General features: G+C 51.3%; 1 protein-coding gene across 1 annotated transcript; it reads right to left on the bottom strand.

The window, feature by feature from the left end:
- Positions 1-4,294: 4,294 nt before the first annotated feature.
- On the bottom strand, positions 4,295-26,390 carry CD101 (CD101 molecule). The gene is made up of 9 exons (XM_033086337.1): positions 26,327-26,390; positions 15,159-15,536; positions 13,654-14,070; positions 11,789-12,172; positions 10,681-11,070; positions 9,588-9,986; positions 7,267-7,668; positions 6,081-6,470; positions 4,295-4,712 (listed from the first exon to the last, which is right to left on the bottom strand). The coding sequence occupies exons 1-9, from the start codon at positions 26,388-26,390 to the stop codon at positions 4,519-4,521; spliced, it is 3,018 nt and encodes a 1,005-aa protein (XP_032942228.1). The 3' UTR covers positions 4,295-4,518.
- Between the last annotated feature and the right edge of the window lie 1,350 nt (positions 26,391-27,740).

Raw genomic sequence — 27,740 nt, 5'->3', positions numbered from 1 at the left:
TGTGAAGTCCTTGAATGCTGTAAAAAAAGAAAAGATAATGGATAATCTAAAAGCTTCATCTTGCCTCATGGCCTACAGATTAACATGATTTACTGTACTGAAAGGGGATTCTAATTCTTTTAAAAGCATATTTAGGAAAAAACCAAAACTGTTTGCCAGCCTTCTCTGTGCCCTGGTGTGCTGTCCTTTCTGGGGGAGCCCTGCATGGAAGGTGTGAATGCTCCCCAGAAAAATTATGGTTTTGTCTTTATTTCCTGATAATACTCTCCTTTTTTTTTGCTATCTTGGCTGCTCTGATCATCATGCATACACGTGGCTATTCTCACATGAAAGTTTTGCTTCTGAATGACAGTGGTCAGCCCAGATCCATCGTCCCACATGTGAAGCTAAGACTGGGTAATTTTTGCCACCATGTCTCACTTTACAGTCACCTACACAAATGTCATCTCCCATTTCATTATCCAGCCACTCAGTCTCATAACACCCTGTGCATTTCATCACAGTCAGCCCTTGTTGCTAATGCCTTGGTTAACTTGATGTTATCTTTCTTTGTTTAGCAATCATCCTCTTTGCCAGACCATTTCTGTGCTCCTTGGGCAGCACACGTCTCATTGCTGGTGACCTCCCTTTTCTGTCAGAACCACTTACTTTCTTTTCTGCCTGATATTTTTAACAAATAACTTAGCCCTGCAAGGAGCTGCCAGATTTGTCCTATCCTTACTTCATTTCTGTAATAACAATGGACATTGTGGAGCCTCTTTTGGCTCCACACAGACTACAGCCACAAGATTTTTCCCATTCACATGCTGACTCCTCCGAAGACCCTAATAGATCTGTGAGCCATGCCTGCCTTTTCCAATAGCCAGACCATTTCTTCCTTGCTTAGTGCAGAGGTCAATCCTCCCTGCAGGTGCCTGCAGGTCCCTCAGATTTCTCATGTCTGCCTGGTGAAGCACAGCAGCTTGCAGAGACATCCAAACCTCTGAATACCCAGGAGGGCACACAACAAAGTCCAGCCTCATCCATCCTAGGACCCAAAATCCTTGTGTTAGTGAAGAGTACCACAAATATCCCTTTAGACATTCATTCTTCAAGACAAGTCAGGTCTTTCCCCAAAAGAATCTCAAGAAGCTGTCATTGCCCAGTATCAGCTACCAGGCTCCCAGGTCACTGCTTCAGGATTAATGACTCCATCCCCAGGAGCCTCTGGGTCTGCCCAGAATATCTTTCTGAGAAAGCTCAATTGAATGCCCAAATAACAGCACAAAATGACCACCACCTAACCTCCCACACCTCTGCCTCACCTGGTGTCGCTGTTGGGGCAGGTGTGACAATACAAACACTACATTTCAGAAGGCTAATATCCTGTCTATTACAACAGCTTGCTGTCTTTTATACCCTCTACACAGTTTACACTTTGTTCATTGGTTGCAGTAGATCAACATAACGTTCATTGGTGTAAAATTATCTATACCTCTGTTTTTCACAGGCTTTTCTAAAAACACTTTTTCCCAGCTGCAGGTTTCCTTTCCCACTTATCTCCTTCTTCTCTTCTTGGTCTCCAGGCCAACGGCCTTGATAGGCTTCCTTTCAGAAATAACCCTTATTCATTAACCCTCTCTTCTCTGGCCCACAGACCCGCTGTGAGTCCCACCATGACCTGGAGCACGCCCCAAACTGGATGTCCATGCCCTGAGACCAAAGACCAGGCTGGCTTTGCGTTGCCCACAAGGATGTGTGCCTTAAAGCATCCAGCTCAGGCTTTGTGTCCAGCACAGAGGGGCTGGAGGGGGCTGAGCACAGGCACACAGGGGACACTGTGACATCCCCCTGTCCTGGCTCCCTGTCTCCAGACCTTCAGTAATTCCCCTGTGGATTGCCTGCCTCTCCCAGCAGTGCCAGGCAGCAGCGCACGTCCCACTCCATTAAGCCTGTAAGCCACAGGCTGGATGAGATCTGACTCGCATCCGTTCGCAATTTAAAGCGGGCATTTGCTTCAGATCAAAGCAGCAGCGGCAGCAGGAACAGAAATTAGCATCTCACAGCCTCTCTCTCCCTGGTTTCATTGCCACAGTGTGTCTCCCTCATTACCGGGGAAATGAAATGTCTTTACAGTTCAGGCTGCCTCTGCCTTTTTTATCCCGTGAGGCATTACAGCCACGTTTGACATCGATTGGTCATGGCCCTTCTCTTTCAAATGGGACACTGGACCTCTCCTCCCCATTAGCATCCCACGAGGGGGCTGGGAGGAGTCACAGCCCCTCCTGGTTTGCCACACTGCTTCCAGCATTCACCCATTCATTCCCTCATGCTTACAACAATGACAAAACCAGTGTTCTCCCCCCAGCTGGTCAATTTTCACACTTGGTCGGCAGCCCTCGAAATCAATGTTCCTCTCGTCCCTGCAAGGAGCAGGTACACACATTAACCTTTGGCAGTCCCACACCACCACAAGCAGCATCTTTTCTGCTTTAAAGGACACTGAGCTGGTCCCTCCTGCCTGCTGTGGCAGCGAGCTGAGCCAGATTCCACACCAGCACCTCTCATCCATCCTTCCCACCTCGAGCCTCACAGCTGTTCTGCTTCTGCCCTGCAAAGCATGACTCCTTCCCTGCCTTGGGAAACTGCAATTAAGTGTAACTGCAACTATGACAATAATTATGTAATGCCGTATTATCTGCTGGAAGAAAAGCAGGAGGAGCAGGTGTTTTGAGAAGGACCAAAAAATCCAGCAGCAGGCAGATCCAGTGCAGCAGTTCCTTAATGGCTAAGGAAGGCTCGGGGTTCTGTGAGTGGTTCTGCTTTGTCTAAGGTGCCAAAGACAAGGCCAAAGGGCACCTGAAACAAGCAGGGGCTGCAGAAACCAGCTGGAATGCAAAATGGCATCTCCACATATTGGAGACACAACCTGCTGGACAGCAAATCTGCAGGAGAGGAGCCTGACGATCACGAGCCAAGCACGAGCAGCGCTGTGCTGTCACACACAAGGAGAAAATCAAACATCCTGCTGGGATGTGTAAACGGGACAGAACCCACAAGGCAGAGGGGAAACCTCTGCAGAGAGCCCCACGTGCAGCTCTGAGCACTCACGCTGAGGGAGAGGCAGCTGGGTCAGGGCAGCAAAGGGAAAAGCTGCATGGGGTCCAGGAAACATCCTGCAGGGAAAGACTGAGCGAGCTGGAGCCAGCCAGCACAGACAGAGGTGCCTGAACAGGGAAATAGGAGCAGTGGTCTTCAGATGTGTGCAAAAACTGCATTTTCAAGGGGTTGAAGCACCTGCCAGTACCTCAGGACAGAGTCAGGCAGCTTTCCTAATTGCAAGGAAAGTGAAAGACCAGATCATCTAGAGGGGCTGTGTTGTCTCCAAATCTCTCTGTGGTCACAGGAAGCAGGTTCAGTGTCTGCTGTGGTTTCTATAAAGCTACTTTGGTCTGAGGACAGTGCTTAGAGTGTTGCCCTGATACCCGACCTTACAACTCCCTGGGACCACATCCCATTTTGCACAATTAGAGGTAAACTACCCCTTGGCTTATCAGGACTGAATAGAAATCTCCTTTCTTCTATGCACCAGCCAGACACTCTCCAGGTATCAGAGCTCCTCAGCCTTGAAAAGGTGAGCCTGAGTTGGATTCCACAGTATAGAAGAGCTGCCCCACAAGTGCACACACGGCTTTTTTTATTAAAAAAAAGGGACAACCTGGATGTGTCTGATCCAGGTACCAGGGGCTGGATGCTGTCTTCTCCTACAGCAGAAGCAAAGGAAGAGCTGGAAACTTTGTACAGTCATCTCTGAGATGGTTTGGCGCCCACATCTTCCTTCCGGGATCCAAGACTCCATGCAGGTCCTTTACTGGGTCAACAGGGTTTGGTTTTTTGTGGATGGCTGCAATTCCTCTGCTCTGGACTTTCTTCTTCAGGCAGCCTTCAGCCCTCCTGTTCCTGTGACAGGTTTTGTGATGAAGACCCATTTCATTTTGGAGATGATGCTCTTTGGGCACAGGCACTCTCAGAATGTGAAAACAGCAGTGCCCAAGAGCTTCCCCAGCCAAGAGTGAGCAAAGGCAAAGGTGATGGCTTAAACGGGACACCAATATTCCACTTACAGTTCTACCACTGGTTTTCAGCCTGGATACCACATAGATTTTGTCAAGACACCTAAAAATTGTAGAAATGTGCACTTTTGGGTCACAGCACAGAAAGAACTGCTTTCCCACTTATTCCTGCAGAGGAATAACACCACTTCCATCCACAGTGGGAGATGCACACCGCAAGCACCTCAAATGTATCACAACAAACAGAGTAGGAAATGAGTGAGCACCTAACCTAAAAGACACAAATACTAGTTTTGGAAACCCTATTTGCTCAGTAATTCCAAAGCTGCTTCGCTCCATCAAAAGCAAACCCACAATTTCAAGGATTTATTGCAAGAGCTACCACAAAACAATAAAAAGTCCCTCTGCAAGGACTCAGTCCTCAGCTGTCCAGCTCTGCTCCTCCAGGTTACATCTGCCTCTACAGCTAAATTTTCTTGACCTCTTCATTCCCTTCCAGTTCCATCATCCATCCTGTGATGCTGCCCTTCTTGTTTTTCCTGAATTTGCAGTACCAGCAGAACACAGCAAGGGCCAGGAGAAGGATCAGAACCAGTGGCAAGTATAAGATGAAGTTCAGCAGTGGTGGGGATGAGCAGATCCTAGACAAAACAGTTGACTCTGAAGGAACAAAGAAAGAAAAAGTGAGGCTCCAAGTTAGTTTGTGAATTTATCTCTCCTACTGTTTCTCTAAGTTCTATTTTCTTAACACTCTCCCCTCAATCTTCAACAGCTACCAATTTTTAAGAATTCATACAGGCTACCTGAGGAGAAGTGGGAGAGAAACCAGGTAATTTGCCTCAATTTCTTGTCTGGGGAGGTCAGATAAGGCCCTGGCTTATTTATCTGAAACATCTCAACAGAGACAGCCCAGTTCTTCTGCTAACCCATTCCAGACTGGGCTCAGTAAGGAAAAGCAACACACCCTGACACCAGTGACAGTGGGATGAGGGAGAAATCTGTCAGAGGCTGCACCACTGAGCAAGAAGGGGTAAGAGGAAAGCAAAGGAAACCAGATGAAGAGGTCCCTGTCCCACTCAGACACCTGCCCCTCCTTCACACTGCCGATCTGCTGTTGTGTTTTATCCCCACTGAGCTGCAGGCAGCTGTGAGCACCATGCTCATCCCTGGCAGCTCCTGCAGAACAGCTCCCCAGCTGAGGTGGAGGCTGCTGGCTGCCTCAATGGTACCTGCATCACTGCAGGAACACACATGCACACTCATGGCCACACTCATTGGAGGAGAATTTACTAGCAGTGAATTACTGAGCACTTCTAGCAATGGTTACTCCACCAGTATGGGTAACAAGAGATACAGGGAGCTGATGAAAGAGAAATCTTGAGTGCTAGAGAGAGCTGTGATGGACAACAGCAGTAACACAGCAGCAGGGGGGTGAGGTGCTGTCAGTCCCTCTCTGTGCAATTAAACCCAGATTAGCTCTGCTGTAGGTGCAAAGCCATGAGAGCAGGCTCTGTGCCTGGCTGTGGGAGCAGCTAGCACAGGAGAGGACTCTGCTGGGTCACTCTTTCCATGCTGGCCAGCATGGGAATTGCTGCAGAAGCCGTAACTCCTGTAGGCACCCAGGCTGGCTCCAGAGCTGAAGGTGAGTACAAGTGCAAGATCCTCTCAGCTGGGTGCATCATGATTGATTTCAGAATTTATATTTTTTCCTCCACATGGGTGATCTGAGCCTTCTTTTTTCCCAAAGCAGCAACAACTCTGGCCTATTGCCTTCCTAAAAATGCTGTGTGCACCTGACTGAAACCTTTGCTTTTATTTAACTTCTGCATGCAAAATCCAATCCTACCTTTGCACCCAGCATTCACCCCCACCCACCCCAAAGCAAACAGAGGCTGTTTTTAGAGACTTCAGTCTGGACAGACTTGCCAGAGAAGTTAACCCAGAATTTTCTCCCCAAAACATTTAGTTTCTGGCCCCAGCATGGCTATGGGGAGATGAGCCATGCAGGGTGGCACCAAGCAGAGTTACCTGGAGGGATGGTGATGAGCTGGGTGTACCCTGAGTGTGCCAGTGCTTGCAGAGCCTTCCCCTCACTCTGCAGCCTCCATCCCTGCAGCTGGCAGTAATATGCCCCAGCATCTCCCCTCTCCACGCTGCTCACTGTCAGGCTGAAGTCGCGGGCGGAGGCGCGGCGCAGGAACAGCCTCGGTGCCAGGCGCTCCTGCGGGTATTCCATGGTGCCATCATGGTGCAGGATCAGCAGGGCACTGGCACTGCCATTGCTCTTCACCTGGAACCAGGTGGCTGCGGGCTGTGTGTCAGGCAGGAGGGCATCCTGCAGCCGGCAGGGCAGCGTCACCTCCTCGCCCTCCCTCGCGGAGATGCTGTGGTTGGTTTTCTCCATCTGCAGCTGGTGCTCTGGGGGAGAGTGCAAAGCAGAAAGAGATGTACCTGCGTTGTGCTGCTGTAAAAAACACTGCTGGCTGCACCCACAGGCTGACAGGAACCTTCTGGAGCGGAGTGTGAGGGATTGGAATGGCCTCTTGCTCCTGTGACTCATTCTCCCTGGGCATCATGTTCCCACCTTCCCCATCACCTCTGCCCCCTGTGCAGTAATGCTTCTCCCCCCTCCAAATAAGTGATAAAGGCATCCTTTGGACCAAAAGCTTTTTAGGAAGCTGGAATTCTCTGATCCACTTTATTTAGGGCTGAAGTGAGGCTGAGAGGGGGACGAACTGAGCCAGGGAGACCCACCATGCACCCCAGAGGTGTGGTGATTGAGGTGAGAGCAGCTGAACTTCCAGTCTTGATTCTTAGCAGCAATGTGCTGCAGAGTAAGAAAAACCAAATGTTTTCCTTCAGGATGCTCAGGAGCACCAGGTAAGGGCAGCCTCTCTATTCACAGCATTGTACAACCACCCCAAGTGCACCAGGTGTTGGAGGGAAAAGAAAAAGGCCACAATTCACTTTGTTATGACTACACCTGCCTGTAGCAAAAACAGCAGCTCGGTTGGTTTGGGAGGACGTGGTAAATCTTCCTAATTCCCCATTTCCCTTTGAGAGGTACTGACAACTCCTGCAGCCCTAAGCCTCAGATCCAATACAGGAACTGCTGTTTTCCCTAAGCCCTGTCAGCTTTGGAGAGGCCTGGCAGGAATTTGAGTTGATCCAACCTTCTTCATCAGCACCTATACAGGAGATAACACCGGCTCACCTGTGGGTCTGAACTTCAGCGTGGTCCTTCCTGACGTTCCCTCTCCGAGCTTGTACCATCCATCCACCAGCCAGAGCCATTCCTCTACCACACAGTAGTACCTGCCCTCGTCCCTGGGGGCTGCAGACAGAATCTGCAGCTGGAATACGCTGCTGGACACCCTCTGGCTCAGGAACCGGGACTTTTGTGCAGGAGAGCTGAATTCAGACCTGTATTCCAGTATGCTGCTGTAGCTGGCCCTGATGATTTGCAGGGGTGTTGCATCTGCCAGAAGAGGCAGGAAGTACCAGGTAACAGCAAACTGTGAATTATTCTGGGCAAACACAATCCTGCACTCCAGGGCTACGTTACCGCCGGCAATTTCCACGGAGCTGTCTTTCGTAGCAACCTGAAGCTTGCTTTCTAAAATGGAGAAACAAAACCATCATGCCAGATGCAGCTGCCAGTACAGGGACACAGACAAGGAGAGGAATGTAGTTGTCCTGAAACACACTGAAAGAGGAGCAAGGAAAAGAGTGCACAGAGGACAAAACTCATTGCGGGGGTGCTGGAGCAGAGGGTGGAGAAGGAGGGAAAGAGCAAATCCACACACCCTTGTTCAAACAACAGCAGGGAATCACAGCTGGGTGTTACAGGACAGAGAGTAGCAAAGACCACAGAGCAGGAATGGGGGATGGAGGCAGCCATGGTGTTGGAACTTGGAGGCAAAGCAAATGTCTGAAGCAAATGTGTTCTGTCTACCACTGCTTCCATCAGCAGGCTCACACATACGTGACAAAATCAGCCCACAGCTTTGGAGGCTGTGAACAAGTGTCTTTTATCACAGACTACAGAGCCTCTGTGGGTTTCACTAACAGTTGCCATCTCAGGTGTTTGCTGTGGTTATTGAATTAAAAAGCACAGGGCAGAGTCCTGCACACCCTCTGTGATCACACCCAGTGATTGTTCAGTGCTGTGCAGCTGAGGAGAGCAGAGGGATGGTGCTGCCTGCAGGAAGCAGAGAGGGCTTCACCTTCCCAAATATCCTTCCCTGGCTTTCCAAGAGAGGTGGCACTGGAGCCAGCACTGTGCATCACCCTCTCCCAGTTCCCACTGTCTCTGCAGTGTTGCAGTCTCCAGCACCAGCTGCAATACCTCTGGAGCCAAACGTTGCAATCTCATGCTGCTACCATCTCCTCTGTGGGGATGCCCTGCTCATCTCAATGCCATTTACACAGAGATGTGTGCTCAAAGATGCTGATTGTTGTCACCCCTCTGTTTGTGGCTCCAGTGCTCAACAGAGCATCCCAGCAGTCAGCTCCACAGGGGTGAGGGATGAGTAACAGTGGAACAGGAGAGAGCACCAGAGAAAAGAGGGAAGGAAATGTACTAGCTTACGCCACAGCAAACCCATCAGTTAAAAACATGAAAAATGCATAATTTCAGTTCACTGGGTTGCGATTCCGAAAATCCAAGGATTTTAGAGGAAGGAGCACTTAAAGCATTAAACAAAAAAATAAAAAAAAGAACAAGAGCTCTCCTTTGCTGGCAGAACAGACATGAGGGCAAAAAATAAACCAGCCCATATTCTCACGCCTGCCTCCAGAGGCTCGGAGCTTTGGCCAGGACAAACCCTGCAGTTGCTGCAGCAGCCCCAGCTGGGAGCAGGGCACGCTGTCACCGTGGTGCTGCCAGGAAGCAGGGCATGGCAGGGTGGCTGGGCTCTGCAGCATCTCTTCCATAAGAGGATGAGGCTCCCAGAGGGATGCTGGCAGGAGGGATGGCAGCACAGCCCCTGCCTGCAGGGGTGGCCATAAAAGGGAACCCTGGGCAGGGCTCCCTGGCTGTGCAGCCCAGCTGTGCCTGGCAGGAGATACCTCCCCATGGAGTCCTTGGCACCCTGAGGCTGGCTCCCAGCCCGGCAGAGAGGCCTGGTGCTTTCTAGCATACTTTGAATACTCTGGGCAGGGAGCACAGACACATCCCAGCATCAGCTCCAGGGGCTGGTCTCTCTCCACTGCCTCCCAGAGCTCACACCATTGGTACAGCAATGTTTGGTGTGCCTCACACCCCAAACACTCAGCTGGGCTTCTTGAGGGGCACTGCTCCTTTCCAGAAACCAGGCTTAAACTCCTGATTGATCCCTGTATACTCGGTGTAATCTGCAAACAAGTAGATACTGTGACTTGCCAACACTAAATCTGCCTCCAAGGTTTGGAACAGGCAGCACCATCTCCTGCAGCCCTGGGAGGTGACCCAGATATCAGTGGCCCTGGGTGGTTCTGGTCACATTGGATGGATTTAAAGTTGAAGGAGACACCTCTGCTGAAGGGTCTGCTTACCTGGCAGCACCACTTTTATTCCCACAGCGTTGGAGCTGGCGTTGGCTGCTGGCTGTCCCAGGGGCAGGATGTTCCTCCTCCAGACCTGCACCTCACACTGGTATGACCCCTCATTGGCAGGCAAGGCGCTGTGGACGTGCAGCTTGAAGGAGGTGTCAGTCTTTGCCAGCTGGGCTTTCCCCTGGAAGTGTGGCTGTGCTGTCCTCCAGACCACAGTGCCACTGGGAGAGACCTGGACCAGCTCTTGTAAGGAACCTGTGGCAGGGCTGGGCTGGAAAAGCCACCTCACAGATGCTGGCACATCCTGCAGGGTGTAGCTGGCATCCACTTGGCAGAAGAGCTCAAAACTCTGCCCGTAGCTGACAGTGGCAGTTCTGCTCCTCAGCGTGGCGTGCAGACCTGGCCAGGAGCAGAGAGCCCTTGGGATGGGGACAGATGTCCTGCCCTGTGCCACCCCACTGCCACCCTTCCCACTCCTACCTCCTACTTTTCCAAAAAACTCTGAGTACCCTCATTTCTGAGGTCCCACACCAGAGGATCCTCTGCTGGTGCTGCTGCTCTGTTTTCTGCTTCCCTACACCCTCCATAAAAGCTTAACAATTCCTGTGGCCTGACTGGTGCTCTCAGGCACCCAGCCCAGCAACAAGAAAGGCAAACCACCCTAAATCCCAGCCAAAAGCTGCCTCTCCATAAAGGCACCCAAGAAGGAAGCCCATGGTCACTGCACACCCTGCAGATCAGCAGCTCCACACTCAGAGCAGAGGGCAGGAGAAGCAATCAGAGCCCAGCACCAGGGGTGTATCCCCGTTAAATACCACCAGATAACTCAGCAAGCAGCTTTGTCAGGCTTAATTACTGCAAGTAATTATGCTGCTAGAACAGATATTTTGTATTTCAGCTTAAGGAGACAGGCCCGCTGAGCAAGATACTGCCCTTCAGGTCTCTGAGCATTTTAGCTGCTGTCTCCTCAAAACACACAACGGAAAAATGGTAGAAATGGGGAAACCAAAGCACTGCAGGGCCAAGTGATCAGCCCTAGGTCCTACTGAGATGCATCCACCCACTCCTCCAGCCCAGAAACAGCAGTGGCTGCACTCACCCATGGGGCTGACCATCACTGCCACCTCCCCCTTCTCTGTCCAGTTCCGGCCTCGGGACCACTGCGTGGCTTCACACCTGTACTGCCCGCCATCATCCTCGTGCAGGGTGCTGGGGATCACCAGGGTGAAGGTGCCAGAGCTCTCCTTCTCCAGCCGAAGGCTCCCCCGAGTGCCCCCATCCTGGTAGGCGCTGCCCAGGCTCCGGCTGCCATCCTGCTCCATGGTGGCCACCAGCACCCTGCGCCCCGGGTGCTGCGGTGGCAGGTGCCACCAGCGCAGGGACACGGGGCTGGTGGCTCCCTGCACCTCGCAGTGCAGGATCAGGGGGTCTCCCACCACGACCTGGGGAGTGCTGGTGGACACAGACAGGCGCATCTGGCTTTCTGCAAACAACAGGTACCAGGTTGGGATGCGGCGATCCTTAGGGAAAGGCAGAGATGCTGCAGCATTAAATGGGGAGGCTAGGTGAATCTTGGTGTTGGAAGAGGAAAGGAGCTGGGGAATTGCCTGCAATTTTCAACCAGCATTTTCCCTTAAATTTGGAGAAGGCTTTGTGGTTGTGGTTTTTTGGTTTTTTTTTCTGTTTCATGTCTTTCTTGGGACATGGCTCCTGCTACATCAGAAAAACCATTCTCTAGCTATGACAAGGAAACCATGAGACTCCTACATATTTTCCTTAGAGTGGTTTCTCACAAATGATCCGTCCAAATCAGGGAGAGTACCCTGATGGAAACGGCAGTGATCCCCCTCCCCAGATGTACCTGTTCTGCTGTGTTTTCCTGTGATTTTCAGGAGCAGCAGCAAATGTTGCTCACAGTTTTCAGCACCAAAGACACAGGAGGACCCAGACCCCTCAGAATTCTACCTATTTGCCCCAAAACTTACTGGACTGAAGGTTTACACTTTGTTGACAGCTACTGTGTCTGTCATGCTCAAAAGCAAATGCTTTTCCCATTATCTATCAAAAGCTATTTGATAGCTTTTTTATTTTTATTTTTGTACTCCTGCTACCCCTGTCCAGATAAGGCCAGACCTAAAGCATCCCCCAGTCAAGGATCTAGCAGACTTGACCCAGAAGAGCAGCTATTAGGATTTACTGACCTGTTGGCTTCACGTTGACTTGTAAGCCTGATGACACATTGGTCTGGATGCTGTGCAGGTCTCCAGGAGTCTTCATTTCTGACACAGAGCACTGGTAGGTACCCTTGTCCTTCAGCCCCACCTCAGGGATGGTGAGAACATAAACTGTGTTGCTTGGCTTGAATGCTCGGAGCTGTCCCAGCTTGGCTCTCTCCTCGAATTCTTCCTCCCAAGTCAATACCCCATGGGGGTCAATCCCGGCCACTTCCATCCCACTGAGGAGCCAAGTCACTTGGAAGTGCCTGCTGCTGTCCTTTGGGGCTCCCACCACGCAGCTGAGCTCCAAGGCGTCCCCTTCAGCAAGGGAGTGCTCAGCAGCAGTGATGTCCACGGGGAGATCTCTGCCTGTGGGCAATCAAAAACAAGGAGGGTGGTTGGTGGCTCTGCCCATGCTTCCCTCCTGCCTGGCACCACCAGTGGCCTTGCAGAAGGCAACAGGAGGGAATACCCTTGGCAGACCCTCTTGGGCAGTCAGGCAGCTGTGTCTGAGGTCAGGACCCCATCTCTGGGTCCATTCTTGCTGGGCATTCAACGCCCCTGGTTCCTGGCATCAGCCTGGCTGGACAGTGGCTGCAAGCAGGAGACCCACTGGGTACCCCAAAACCCTGTGCCACGACCCCACAAAGCACTGGCATGGCCAAAAACCTGGAGGAAGGACTGAGCCCTGATGCCCTGGCTCACATCACTCTCTTTCCCTGGGTCACTGTGGTGTCCCCTGAGTCTCAAAACAAGGGAAAGGTTACACGCTGTAGTTTGGAAGTAAAACAGAGCAGCTCCCAGACCACAACTGGAAGGGCTCAAATAATTTCTTGAAAGCAGAGTACCCTGTGAATTTAAACACTGGTTCATAAACAGCTTGTGAACAGGAATCCCAGCTGCTGCAGATATGTTTGGCATTCCTAAATATTTGCTGCAGAGTTTATGGAAACCGATGGAGCAGTTGGCCATGGCCAGAGTGGTCGATGGCTCTCAGAGTGAAGGGGTGCTCAGCCTTGCAGCCTGGGATCCCCCACTGGGTGCTGGGGGAAGAAACCAGCCCTGTGTATCTGATGGAGGGCTTGCACACACCCTGCTGTGCCACCTTTGGGCACCAATGCTGCCCCCATAAAGTCTTCTCACCATCACCTCCCTTCTACCCCTAACAGTTACCACAGGACAAATAGCAAAATTCTGGCAAGGTTTCTCTGTTTCTAAATGATCTCACGGCACTGATGGCTGAATCCACACATTACACACATAACAAGCCCTCTTCAACACGAGGAAGTGCATTGACTGCCATTGCTCCCCAAGCAGCACCAGGTTTGGAAAGCCTTTGCTGCAAACAGTGCACAATGAGGGGAATAAAGCTTTGCCACTCAGACAGGTTTCAGGAAACAGACTGACAAGAGACCACACTTCCTCCCACTCCTCCTGATACCTTGCTCCCCTAGCCACTTACAGAGTGCTTCTTCTCACATGTCTGTTCTTTGGTTTCCTGCTCTGACTCACCACATTCCCACAAGACATCAGTTCCCCTCACTGCCCCAGCTCTGCTCTGCAGCCTCCTCCACCACCCTGAGGTGTGAGGACAGGGTACACCACCTCCACAGGCAGGGTTTCAGTGGGAGACTTGCTCCAGTTTTACTGTGCACTATTGTAAAGGACACCAACTAGCCACAACCTTGTCTCGGCTGCTTTGAGCTAAACCTTACTGGTGAGAGAGAGAGAGAAATTCTCCCTTCCCCTGGGCTGTGGCAGAGGCAGGTGAAGGGGCACTGAAATCTGCAGCTGTAGAGCCTTGAATGCACAGGGAAGTGCATTCACACTTGAGTTTGCAAAGGCCTTACCCTGGCTCATGACTGCCAGCGAAGTCCTCTGTGTTTGCTTGCTGGAGATGTCCTTCCATGTGCCATCAGGATCCTCAATCCACTCAGCTGCCTCACAGTACAGCTGTCCCTGGTCAGATGGCTTCACTCCCCCGATGAGGAGCTTGTAGGTGGTGTTCCCAACCTTGAGCAGCTGCACATCCCCCTCCAGAAACCTCTGCTCATAAGAGGGTCCTGGCTTCAGGATGAAGTCCTTGGAGAGGGTGAGGATCTCCTGGGCACGGTGCTCTCCTGCTCCCTGGAGAAGGTACCAGCCCACTGAGAGATGGGTGTGCTGGGCAGTGGACTTGGACACCTCACAGGTCAGCTCCACTGCATCCCCTTCCATGAGAGTGAGGGCCTGGGGTGCCATGGAAGCCGAGAGTGTGTCTGGAATCACTGAGCATGGGGGAGAAACACAGAATCATAGAATATCCTGAGCTGAAAGGGACCCACAAGAATCACTGAGTGCAGCACCTGCCCCTGCATAGGACAGCTCCCAAGAAACTGCAACCAGAGCCTAAGGGATCCAACAGCATAGGACAAAAATCTTCTGTAGCTGACTGACAAGGCTTCCATCTGCTTATGTTGAGGTGTGAAGTGACTAAAACCTCAGCAAACAAGAAAAACAGTGAATCTCCTTGCAGTGCCCTCCTCAGTGAAACCACAGGCAGTATTAATTAGGCAACCCTGAGGAGATTAGAATCCACCCCTTCACTATCCCAAATGTAGACTGGTGTAACACCAAGATGAAGGAGGAAACAGGGCTGAACACCCAGTGGACTTGGTGGGCTCACAGTAGGGCTTTTCCCTCTGTTTCTCCACCCCATTGCCCTCCCTGCTCCTAGAAGAGGTAGAGCTGCTACCTCCCTCCATCTGTGGGTATCCCACTTGGGTGAATTCCTACATCCTGACCTGAGAATAGTTAATGCAACTGGAGAGCATCAATATCCCAAATTCTGGGCACCTAAAGAGCCCCATAACTTGGTCGTGACAACAAACTGACCCCATCTCTCGTTTCCTGAGAGAGGCTGAATTTAGAGCCAGGCAAAGTGAGTATAAAAGTGTTCAGGCACTTCAGATGGATTTTAACTGCTAGTGGAGGGTGGAAGACAGTGTGGAGCTTGGAGCTACTGTCCTGGTGCAATTCCTGCCATTCTTGCTTCCTCTCAAGATGATTTCATGCTGGCAAAGGTTATCCATGTTGGGGATAAAAAGACTTTTAGAAACAGCTTTAGAAATTAAAAGTGGAAGCTCTTAAGTGCTCATGCTGTGCCTGTGTCAGGAGCTGAAGCCAGGCCACGACAGAGCAGAGGTTTTGTTTCGCTCCCTTCACTCTGGCTGGGAGGAGATAATCAGAGACCACACAAGGGGATATCTGGACATACCCACCTCAGCCCCACTCATCACCCCTTTCCCCAGACAGATGAGCACTCCTCCCCAGCGCAGAGGTGAGGACAGCAGAGACCTGCCGAGGCTGGGCCCACCTGAGAGGTTGGTCTTGGCGCTGTAGGTGCCCAGGTAGCTCTGGTCAGTGTTGGGCGTGTGGCACTCGTACTGGCCGGCGTCGCGCTCCTGCAGCTCGGTGATGTGCAGCAGCACGGCGTCCCCCTGCAGCCGCTCCACGAAGATGCCGCGGCCGCGCACGCGCTGCGTGTAGATGGCGTAGGGGAACGAGGGGTCCACGGTGCTGACGATCTGCACCTCCCGCTCCGGGGCCGACGGCAGGTAGATGGACCACTGGAAGTTCTGCTCTGCTGGCCCCTGGTAGCCGCTCACCTTGCACCACAGGGTGATGTGGGAGCCCTCCGTGCGGTACAGGGGGCCCTGCTGGATGGTCACCAGCCGCTGGCCAGTGGTCACACCTGTGAACAACAGAGCTCTGAGCTTTCTTGTGTCCTGCCACGCTGGGGGTCACACGACAGAGCTTGTTCATGCCTGGAGAGCCTCTCTCAGACAGCACTGCAGAGGAAGCAGCAGCCAGGCTGAGATCGCTGGAGGAAGCTTGTGGTGCGTTAAAACTAAGAGAAGCAAGCTCTCGGGTCCTGCACAAAGGGAGTCAGGGAGCAGAGCTGATCGCTGCCAGAGGAGGAGATGAAAAGCAGAAGCTGAGGGATGTGGGACAGTGGAGGTCAGCAGCAGGTCAGCAGCAGGTCAGCTGCTGCAGAGATGCTCCACAGGCAGAAATGGAGGAGAGCTCAGCAAGAGCCCCTCTGAAGGCAGGGGGCACCAGGAAGCATCAAGAGCTCTTCCCGTCATTTCTGCTTGCAGAGGGTCTGGGGATTGCCACCCATGGACCCTCCCCTTCCACACAGCTCCCAGTGGTGACATTTGCTCTATCTGGTGCTCGGCCTGCACACCAAGCACAATGCCCACAGGACATGGGTCCCGAGTCCAAAAACCGTGGTGACCAGGGAAGAGAGCTGGTGACAGCACTGTCTGGGCAGCCTTCAGAAATTCCCTCCCAATGGAGCAAGCTAACATCCTCCACACTGCAATCAGCCCCTCAATGGGGACGTGTATGTCCCCTCACCAAAACCCTCTTAGGGTTTGGAATCTCATTTTGGAGTGAAAACACCGTGCAAAAGGAGCACATGCTGGTGCACCTCTTCCCATGGTGACTGAGCCCCCCATGCCCTGCTTTCCCCACAACACTCCCAAGAAAGCTCCTGCCACTGGGCAGGGCACTCACCCAGGAGGAGGAGGAAGAAGGAGGCAGCTGCCAGGCGCTGTGCCAGCCCCATGGGAATGTGCTGTGCTTGGATCCTGTCCCAGAGGGGCGGCAATGGGCTCTCATGGGCGATGGCGACAGCCACTCCGCTATTCAGAACACGGCTGGGAGGAAACTGTCTGTCAGCGTGGTTTCCTCTGCTTAGCGTGGCAGGAGAAGTTACAGAGCAGGGTGCATCAGCAAAGTAACACCCTCTGGGAGGTGACAGCCAGCACCATGCCTGGTGCCCACCTGTGGGCAGCTACTGGCTGTGGCTTTGCATGGGCTAAACCTGTCTCACTGTTCCCACTTTATTGCATGGAGTATCTTGCTCCCTGCTAAAAGTGACGGGGGGAACAGGGAGCTGGGTTCCAGGGAGGGATGGAAGCAGATTTCTAAGGCTGAAGGTTCCTCCAGATATTTATTTATTGCTGGGGTGGCACAGGGCTCCTTGCAGAGGGCTGATCAAGCTCTGCCTCACGGTGCAGTGGGGCATCTCTCCCTCAGCATCCCCAGCAGTCCATCCACTGCACAGCCAGGAGAATCGTAACAGCCAGCCCACCCAGCTTGTTGGTTCTTGAAGGATCACCACAGAGCTAGGAATGGGCCAGGAACTCTGTCCTGTATTCACATCCCATGACCAGGCACCCTGGTGTGTGAGATCCCAGCCCAACACTTTTTGCAGGAGCAGCAACACCACAGGGAGCTGCACTGCAGAGCTGAGGTCAGGAGGCTCCAGCACATTCCCAGGAGTTCCAGCACATTCCCACAGATAAATGCTGTGGCTGCATTGCCTGGGACATGCTGCTACTCCTGCTGGAAGTGCCAGGAATGTCCTGGGACATGGTGGGAGGCTGATAGGGGCACATCATGGACAGGGAAAAACCAGTTTATGAGGCATGTAGCCAAAACACTAGAGACGGGCTCAGAGACACTGCTGAAATTATTTGGTTTTTTTGGTTTGGTGGTGGGTTTTTTTTTTTGGTTTTGGGGATTTTTGGGGTGGGGTTGTTTTCTTTGTTTTGGGGTTGTTGGGCTTTTTATCTCCAGGTGGCACAAAGCATTTATCCCTGAGCCATGCTGCTCCCACTGCTGCCAGAGGGATTGACTGAATGACTTAATTAGCTCAGGGATTCACAAGCAAAAACCAACCATAAAACAGCTCCTCTTGCTTGATCCCAGGGGGCCTCCAGAGGGAATGAGATTCATGTAACGACCCAAAACAAACATGAGGTCCCTCCTTTCCCCATTTATAAAACCAACTCATATGACAGCCTAAGGGGCTGGGAGGTGGAGAATGAGGCCTCTTGCTGCAAGGCTCGACCCTCCATCAGCTCCTCAGAAAGCCAAATCCAGACCAGGGGATGGGCTGAGGCAGCAGGCAGAGGTCTCTGCAGGATTCCAGGATACCCTGAGGAGGGTCTGTGCCCAGTGGCAGCAGGACACAGCCATGCACAGAGCCATGGATGTGTGGTAGGCTTATGTTCCCTGCTGCAGGATTAAACCTCCCCGTTTCAGAAGGAAAGGGATGGAGAGGTTTGCTTTCCAAGAGCAACCCACTGCCAGCAGTGCCCTAGGGGATCATCCTGTTGACAGTGAGCCAACCCACTTACCACTTTGGAGGAGGGAAAAGCATCAGAAGCATCTCTGCTACAGTGACAGAGTAAATGGAAAGGAAACTTGGAGTTCAACCTCAGTGAGCTTCCGACAGTCAGTGTGCAGATAAACACACACTCGGGGACAGTTTAACTCCAAGCTTGCAACTCTAATGATGCATGAGTCGCAGTTTACATTTGCAGTAGAGAAACTGGGGAGAACAGGATTGCCTGGCCCAGCCCTATCCCTGGCAATAATGATGCTCTGTGGACAAAATCAACAGCTCCCTCTTCCTGGGACTGCACAGCCTCAAACTCTCTCTTTCTCCCTGGGAAATCAGTGCAGCCAGACATACAGCAGGGCAGAGGGGAGCAAGGGGAGCAGAGAATTCTTTAGAGACAGCACTGCCATTAGAAGCCACATTAGTGAGTCCAAACGCATGGGGAGAGATTCCCTTGCCCCATTCTCCCAGGTATGACCCCAGACAGAAAATGACAGGGAAATTGTTTCTTGGGTAGCACAGAGGGTGCCTGGCTGTGCCTACACCAAGCAGAGGACTTGCCTCCTCTGAGCCAGGTGGTCCATGAGCCCAGGCACCCCACCTGGTGAACGGAAGTGCTGCACATGCCCATGGGGATTGAACACTCCTGGCCTCCAGCTCCTGGAACAGCCTGGCTGCTGCCAGCACCACAGCAGGGCCACCTCTCAGGACACCCCAGCAGGGTGCAATTATCTCCCACTCCAGAGCATAAAGCTGGAGGTTGGGTTGCCCACACCACTGGCTTTGCCTTTCACACTGGTGATGACCATCTATAATTGCATGCTTCCATACCTATTCTCCTTCCTCCTGTCTCTCCCTGGATCCCTTCAAAACATCCTTTTTGAATGTTGCTCAGCCACTTTAGGTCAAAGATTTCCAGAAAAACACCACCAAAAATGCAGCATGGAAAGTTTTACCAAGCCCAGTGCAGCAAGGTGGAGGCTCTGCCTAAAAGAGCAGAGCAGCCACCAGCAACATCCACAGTGACTTGGAAACCTCTTGGCTAGACAAGTGCTGACACACACTGCAGTGAGCCTGGAGAGAGATGGGAATAATGCAACCTCAGTCCCACATCAGGGTGGAAAGGCTGTGGAGGAAGCTGCTGAGGATGAAGGAGTGACCCAGTAATCAGTGTATATTTTTAGGGGGAGGAGTCTGTTGAGACCCAAAAGCAATTAGGCAAGGCCAGGGGAAAGGCTGTAACCCAGATCCCAGTCTGGCTGTATGGCTCCCATGAGTTCCCTCACCCTATCTGGGTGCCTGGGGTTAGGGAAGCTGTGGTTTCCTGTGCCTGCAGCCATCACATTCACTGCTGGCTTCCACTGAAAAGTCACAACAAATGCCACCATCTACAGGAAATCAGACCTCAAACCATGTCATAGGAAAATCCAGCTTTGCACAGGAAGGGTTTTCAGCCACTGCCAAGGTTGCTTGCTCTGTGAGGAAATAAAACTTTGTTTATAAAAGGGAGGGTTCCCCCATGAGCTTTTGTCATAGTTATGCAATATCCTAGGTGGAAACAAGCTGCTCTGGACAGTTCCAGGGCCTCTGCTCAGCCCCAAGGATCTGCCACCTCCTCACCCCATCCCAGCCAGCCCTCAGCAATGCCAGCACATCTCTGCCAGCAGCCTGGGGCTCCCTGGGCACCAGAGCAGGTGGCCAAAGGAGCCAGAGACTAATCTGAGGCAGCAAAGTCCCAGCAGAGAGCTGAAGGGGAAAAAGCCAACACAGGCTTCTCCTTCCAGCCCCCATGAGCTTGTGCATCCTGCCCTGAGGTAGTGTGGGTGGGAGCCCTGCTTCCCAAAGGCTGTAAGGAGGGGAAAGGCAGGGGAAAGGCAGGGGAAGGTGCCTGCTGCCTGTGTGGCTGTAAACACCTCTGTGCCTTGCAAAGAGCAGCTGCAGAGAGCTCCCCACGTTTCAGGTTGCTCTTGTGACCAAATGGGGAGGGGGAATACAGCCTGAGGTGCTTTGGGCAAGCTCCCCAAAAATGCTACCTCTGCCTCCCACCCAGAATGCCACTGCCATATGCACACAGTGCCTGTGGAGAGGCAGAAGGACAGGGAGGGATGGGAGCTGCAGCCTTGAAAGCAAGAGGCTGGCACCAGGCAGGGTGGGGGGGACACAGGGAAGAGCACAGCATTAGCTGGGATAATCTGGCAGTCTTGGGGGACGCACCAGAAGCCTGCAGATAATCAGGGGAGCTGGTGCAACAGACTTTGAAGTCTGCCATCAGGTTTTCTCAGCCCGGCTCAGACATCAAAGGCAGCTGGTTAGTGCCCCCAATTACAGAGCGAGCCTGCTGCCTGCCTTCCCCAAGGCCAGCGGCTCAGCCGCGCTCCCCCGGGCACATCTCACGGCCAGAAACCTCCTGACGAAGCAGAAATGCCCAAATCCCTCCAGCTTCTGCTGGAGCCAGGCTTGCTTTGCTGGGAGCTCGCCTCGCTGCCACGTGGCTTTCACCTTGGGCCGTGGGAGCCAAGTGAGATCTCGGTGGATACACAGCTCCCCACTGATGTGCTGTGGAGTCAGTCCCAGGAAAGCCAGGCAGCCACAAAAAAAGAGGAAGAATAGCAAAAGGGAAGAAAACAACCTTTTCTCATGGTGGGGGGAAAGTTTGCTTCCTTTAGTCAAATCTTGTGTGGGACACAGCTCCAAGGTGGGGCAAGGTCAGGGTCTGCATGAGCACAACCCCACAGTAGCACTGAAAGGTGGTTGGGGTCGGTTTGAAAAAACACAATACAGTACAGCAACTGAAAACAGATAATTAAAACCAAAAAGAAAAAAAAAAAAAAAAAAAAGAAATTGAAATCTAAGAGCAGAACTGGCTGAGAAGCAGAGGAACACCTGTCTTGTGCAGTTGCAGCTTCTAAGGACTCTGGCCACGCTGAGTAGCAGACAGCTGAGAACACACACAACCCTTGCTCAATGAACTGGTGTTTGCTCTTCTTTGCACCACCATTTCTACTGAAAAAGAAAAAAAAAAAAAAGAAATCAAAGAAGAGTGCAGCCTGGCCTCTATAAATCCTGGTGATCCCCCTCTGCAGCACACGCAGGGGCTGCTCACGTCACTGTGAAGTCTCTGAGTGCAGCCCCCCTGCCCAGCCTGGCTCCTGCACAGCCCAGGAGCTGCTCCACACCCCCAGACCGCTCTGTGCTGGCATTTGAAGCAGCATCAGCATCTTTTACGCAAGCAGCACCATGAAAGACTCTTTGAAGCAGAGCAGCAGAGGGATGCGCCTGGTTGTTTCGGTTCCCAGTGGACACAGCCAGGGCAGAGAGGATGGAGGTTAACAGAGGGACAGGAGAGCAGTCACAGTGGGCTGCTCTTCAGGAGGAATTTCTGGGGGGGAATACAGGGTGGTGTTACGTGTTGGGAGAGAAACTGGGTTTTCATATTAAGCTGCTTATTTAGGTCTCTAAGTTATGGAGATTCTGCACTTCAAAACTAATTAGATTGACAGAGCTTGGATTCGATTACAGGATTTCCAGAAGCAAGAGGGTTTGAAAAAAATAAAATTAAATAGCTGGCCTGGAAATGCTAGCAAGAGAATTAAACACCCATTGCTGCAACCAACTGTTAAACACATCCAGGCTGGGAAAATGACAATTCCAGTTCCCAAAACCCACTGCACCAGTGGCTGCAGCAGGGAGGTGCTCTCCTATAAAACCCAAGTAGAATATGCACATAACCATGTTTCCCAGTCCTAGAGGCAGGCAGAGGGATCCAAGGCACTTCAGGGAGCACAGTGGCAGCGTGTGCATTGGGAAGTGCATGGATTTTTCCCTGCCCTAAGGTTACTGCAGTGAGCAGAGCATCCAGGAGCTGTAGGCAGGGCTGGGGCTGAAGGAGGAGGAGCTGGAGGTCCCGTGGAGCAGCACTTGGGCTGACAGGGGAAACTTCACCACATAAAACCCCACCACTTTGTCTATGTATAGACAAAGTGCCATCCTTAGCAGCCAGGACATGAAGTGTTTTGTGCAGCAGAGTGGGGCTGGCCCAGCACTGCCAACAGCATGGGACCATTGCACAGCTGTGATCCAGAAATGAAAAAGCAAAGGAGCCATGGCAGAACTACTCCTACAGCTCTCCTACCATGAAAGGCTTTGCTCATCTGCCTAAAAGAACTCCCTTTTCCCCACTCATCTGAGATCACAGGAATAACAGTGGCTTTGCAAGGCCCAACAGTGGAGCCAGTGTTTCTTTGTAAAATCCCAGAACTGCCAGCTTCAGTTCCTCTTGAAGCTCCTAGAGCATCTTTTCTCTCTTCTCTTCAAATATCCATATGCAGGTGTCCAGAGAAACTCATCTTGGGGCCTGAGGGGTTGCCAGGGGAGCCTTGCCTCCCAGTGTAGAATTAACATGATGGGCTGGGTGTTTTTAGCTACTGGAGAGCTGTACCTGCCCATGGAGTAGATGCTGTGGTTCCTCCTCTGTGTCACCTTTTCACCCTCCTTAGGTTTGGGAAGAGCACTCTGGACACCACAAGAGCAGAGCACACTGAAGGCAATGCTGAGGCTCTTGCTGCTGCTTTCCTCAATTTGCACTACAGAACGATGTCTTGGCTGTCGTCACAGAAAGGCTAAGTTATATTTACTCTGAGCCAAACAAATTCCCTTCCAACAAAAGGCAGGAGCTGCAGTGAGCTCCAGGGAAAGCCTGCAGGGTACACTGCTTTGATTAAACAGAGATGGCAGGGAGAGTTGCAAATGTACACAGCACATCTCACTTGTGTGCTTGGATTGTCAGTGTGAAAGCGACTCCCCCTTCAGTGCTGCCACTGAAGGGCTTGATAAAGGCTGTGCTCAGTACTGCAACACAGCAGCAGCTGCAGCTCTATTCCTTTTGCCTGACACCTTCTGCACAAGAGAGCCTGCAGAACTCCCCTGCTGCTCCCAGGGACTTGGGGAACACCTCTCACCTCTGCAGTGTGGGTCTCAGTTGAGCTGGGAAGAGGTGACACTGGCAACACACTGCTGCCACCACTGACACGAGGTAAGGGAGGATTTAAAGGCAGCAGTGCCGTGCCCAAGGGTCCTGAGAGCTGTCTTGTTAACATGGTACACAGTCGGGTCGAGGAAAGGGAATTTAATGAATAGCAACTTACAAAAGACCTTTTCTGAAAAGACCTTTTCTGCATTCATCCATGCAGGGAACTGTAGGAGACAGAAAGAAGAGAGGGGGGGAAAAAAAAGATAATGGCACAAGGCAAAGACATCTCAGCACGGACGTGAAAGGCTACAGCAAAAGCCATCAACTTCAAAAGGACCTTAACATCTCATTTCTAATGAAATGTATAATTCTATCAGTCTGAGCTCTCTGAACTGAAGGGGCTCTCCCTGAAAAACCAGAGATGGACATTTCTGAGCTAGAGGAAGAGGCCATGCTTGCCAGCCTGCAGCAGCTGCAGAAGAGAGCCAAAACCACAATAAAGTAGAAAAACACATTATCCCTTTTAAAAAAAAAATCTTTTTTTACTGGAAGACTCACCTTATGGCAGTGATTTTCCTTTAAATACTCCAAGAAGCCTGGTCACTCACTGTTAGTACAGCTACTAGGAATGACATCTTCAGAGGGACTGAACATTATGGCTAATGCACCAGGGACCTCAGCATGAGGCACAGCTGGCTCCAGCAGAAAAGCTGCCTGGCTGAAGTCTAGGAGCCTGCAAAAGGATAAAAAACACAGAGTAGACTGGATTCATCCTTATAACCATCATCCAAAGACTCTTGCAGAAAAGCAGAGGTGTTATACAAGTAACAAAATTGAGATCAGAACCCATCCTGGAAGTGTTTTCACAGAAATACAAGCTATGTTTGGAGAGATCTTGAGGACCCAACACCTGTTTGTTGGTTAAACAATGACCACAGCTCCCTGCTGGGACTTCTTCCCTCCTCCCCAGTCCATCACTAGAGGGAGCTGCCATTACCTTTCTGCCCATTGCTTTTATGCAACTATTTTGCCTAATTCTCATGTCTCAGGTGAGCTGTGCTTTCCTCTGCAGCAACAGTGAGAAACAAGTGCCTTCAGGTTCTCATTCTGAGATGCATATCTCGAGTAGCTCAGATAAATTACATTCTTTAATTACCTGTTTCTCAAGTCCAGGGTGGCTATCCTGGGTGTTAACAATGAATCACACCGTTGTTATCCTGAAAAATGAAAATTGTCAGCACAGTGGTCTCTGTCTAGAACTCCTAGGCACTGAGGAGAATTTGTGTTATGACAGCAAGCAGATGGAGAAAGAAGGCTAAACCATCTTTCTTAGAAAGAAAAACTGTCCTTTCTGCTTGGCAAAGGGAAAATAAACATCTTTTGGAGTAGCTTCCCCTTCAGAAATGCTTATTTTCCTTTCACATTGCCTGGAGTGCTCATGAGGAAAGTGGCTACAAAGCATTTGTGTACGAGCACAGGGTGCCAGCCTTGCAGGTGGTTCTGCACTGGGCTGGAGTTCTGCAGCCTGAGCTCTCAGAGGTGATTCAAGAACACGCTGTAACAGTGCACCCCTGCTCTCCTCCAGAGAGAGGCACAAAATACCATTGTCCTTTAGATGCAGAGACAAAGGCAAGAAAAGGCTCCATAAGGGAAGCATGAAAAAGAGAAGAGGTAAGGCAGAGGGAAAAAGAACCACAGATTAAATCAGCAAACAAGTTTCAGGACAGCAAAAAGGATGTAGCTGAACACTGAAGGGGAGGTTACAACTACTGCACTTGCACTCAGAACATGCATTTGGCTGTAACCACACACAGCTTTCTTACACCAGGCAGATGCTAAGCAGTATGGATATTTTCTGTTTACCACAGTCCAAGCATCCCAGCCACTGCACATCATGCCAGGGCTTTGCAGAGCTGAAGTCAGCACAGAGGCAACAAGAACTACAAATACAACCCCAGTCCTGTCCTCTCAGACATCTCTGGGCTCTCAGATGCCCAGTAACTGGTGTGTTCATATTGCCAGCTATGCTGCAGGAGCTCTGGAAATTCGTCCTCTCTTCTCTCCAGCTCCACCCTTTATGAAACTTTTAGGAACTTAGTGTCTTTGGCACTCCTTACCATCCATTAAGTATGTCAAACCATTGCCAGGATCATACGAGCAAGGAACTAGAGGGCATAAGCCAGGTTAAGGCGCCAAGAAGAAACAGAACTTTGTGTTCATCTGTCTGCAGCTTCATCCCTCACCTCTGACAACAGCAGAGGTGTGCTCAGACTAAGCCTGTGCTCTGGTCTAAGGCCCAGAACATGTTGGAGGTTATAAAATCCCTGATGAACAACGTATAATATAATACCAACTTGCTTTCACAAAGCCTGCATTGTGAATTCCTGCCTTCCTACCCCCTTGGCAGAGGTGGAAGCAGACATGCTCTTATGCTTCTAGCACTTCATGGAATGCAGTTCTGCTGCCAGGGAGAGGAGAACAGCTTGTGTCTATGGCAGCTCTTCTGAGGGACATGGACATCCACATGGCCTGGTTTCCTCAACAACCCAGGAATTCCCCTGGAGCTGTCAGGATCACTCATCTGCTGGCTGCAGCACAATGCCATTTTCCTCAGTAGCAGAAGCAGACCCCTGGCAAAGGGCTGTCTGACTGAAGGCTACACGTGGCATTTAAGGTGTATTTGCCTGGCACCAGGATGAGAAGTGGTTTTTCCTTCAGTTAGCACATCCCACAGCTGCAATCAGTCACTAAAGACTCTCTCTTGAAACACCATTTGTCCTGGTACTTGCTGTGCAGACCTCAGCTCCCTGCAGTCACAGAAATGTGAGAAGTCCCACAGGAAAGGTAAAAGCCACACATTTCCTTGGAAGATTTGCATGACTGGGCTTCAGCTTCACCTGACAAAGAGGAAGGTCAGTGACAATGAGCTCTTCTCATGCATCCTGCTTGACACCAGGCAGCTTCAGCCCAGCAAGGGTTTTAGGAGTGGCCCTGACCCCAGAAACACAGCAGCACCACTAAGCTCTGTCAGAGAAAATGTACAGCCAAGCATGGTGCCTGAGCCTGGTGTTATGAAAGCACCTAAACTCTCAGGCTGTGGCACAAAAGTGCTTTTCAGACTGCCCCCATGGCAGCAGACCACACTCTGTCAGCAGCTGGCTGAGCTGAGACCATGGCAGAGTTAGAGAATTGACACATCTTACCATTCCCTGCAACACCAGAGACTTACTTGCCAGTACCCCCTTTCATTTCCAGACTTATATTTTCCAGCTTTCTTGTGACAAAATCCTAGCACGTTTACAATAACAGTATTAAGACCCAGGTCATCCCAGGGAGTGGGGGAGGCAAGCAAATTTCATAAAAGCAAATCCAAACTTACCTGTGAGCTGTGACCTGCACAGCTGGAGGCCAAGGACTGCTGTCCCTTGCTGCTGCACATCCATGTGGATACTGGACACCTACAGCCGGCTGAGGGACCATTTATGACATTCCCAGATTTTGGCTGATGGCTCCAGTTGCTCCTTAAGCATTTACAGCTTGGTGCCACCTCCCAGCTTCCTGCAAGCCCACTCTGCAGAGTACACCTTTCCATCTAGAAAGAAGTCAGATGTACACACTTTGCTGTCACCTGTCCTGGACTGCAGCCTGCCCAGAGCATACAACACTCTGAACACAAACTCACCTTGCCAAAGCATCCCAAAACCACTGCTGCCTCAAACAACTTCCTGCTGGAAAGCAAGTGTGCTGGTTTTGGCTGGAATAAAGTTGATTTTCTTCTCAGTAGCCAGCACAGGGCTGTGCTTTGGATTTGTGCTGGAAGCAGTGCTGATAAAGCAGGGATGTTTTCCTTACTGCTGGGCAGAGCTTGCACAGAGCCGTGGCCTTTTCTGCCTCTCACCCACCCCAGCAGCAGGGCTGGGGCTCCAGGAGGAGGGGACACAGCCAGGACAGGGGACCCCAGCTGACCCCAGGGGTGTCCCAGAGCAGACAGTGCCGTGTGGGACAGATAAACCTGGGGGAAGGAGGAGGAAGGGGGAGCATTCAGAGTGATGCTGTTTGTCTTCCCAAGTCACTGATGTGGGACAGAGCCCTGATCTCCTGGGGATCCAGGGCTGAGCACCTGCCTGACCATGGGAAGCAGGGAATCAACTCTTTGCTTTGCCTGAGGACACTGTACTTTCCCTATTCACTGTCTTGATCTCAATACATGTATTTTTTTCATTTTTACTCTTCCAGTTCTCTCCTCCCTCCCACTGGTGGGGAGTGAGTGAGTGGCTCTATAGGGCTTGGCTGCCAGCTGAGATTAAACCATGACAGTAAGTCACCTCCTTGCTGTGTGATTTGAGTCTTTGCAGGGCTGCTGGGGGTAAAAAAACATCCTAAATTCAGTCATTGGCAAAGAAAGCATGAAGTTTTCTTCTAACACTATTGATTTTTCTCTTGGCACCTTGGAAACAGGAAGCCTCATGAAGGAGTCAAGGAAGACTCAACATCTAATGCCAGGTTTTACAGCAGATATTAAATATACACTCCCAACTGTGACTCCTGGCCTTAGTTAATCAAAATAAAACTCTCCCAACAAAAAGGCTGACTTGCAGTAGGGCAGAAACACAACAGGTTCAGAAAATAATTATGCTTCCCAATTCATGCCAGAAATGTAGGCAAATATTTAAAACTTATTGTAAAATAGGGCTCATGCTTATTTTACAGGGTAAACAGTGCTGGAAACAGGACTGTGAGGTTTACATTTTATACTTTCAACAATAGTGTCTGCATACATGCAGAGAACAAGG

The sequence above is a fragment of the Catharus ustulatus genome, chromosome 2 (genome assembly GCF_009819885.2).
Source record: "Catharus ustulatus isolate bCatUst1 chromosome 2, bCatUst1.pri.v2, whole genome shotgun sequence".
In the NCBI taxonomy this organism is placed as follows: Eukaryota; Metazoa; Chordata; class Aves; order Passeriformes; family Turdidae; genus Catharus; species Catharus ustulatus.
The sequence above is the reverse complement of the archived record's forward strand: the minus strand, read 5'-3'. Positions and strand labels throughout refer to the sequence as shown.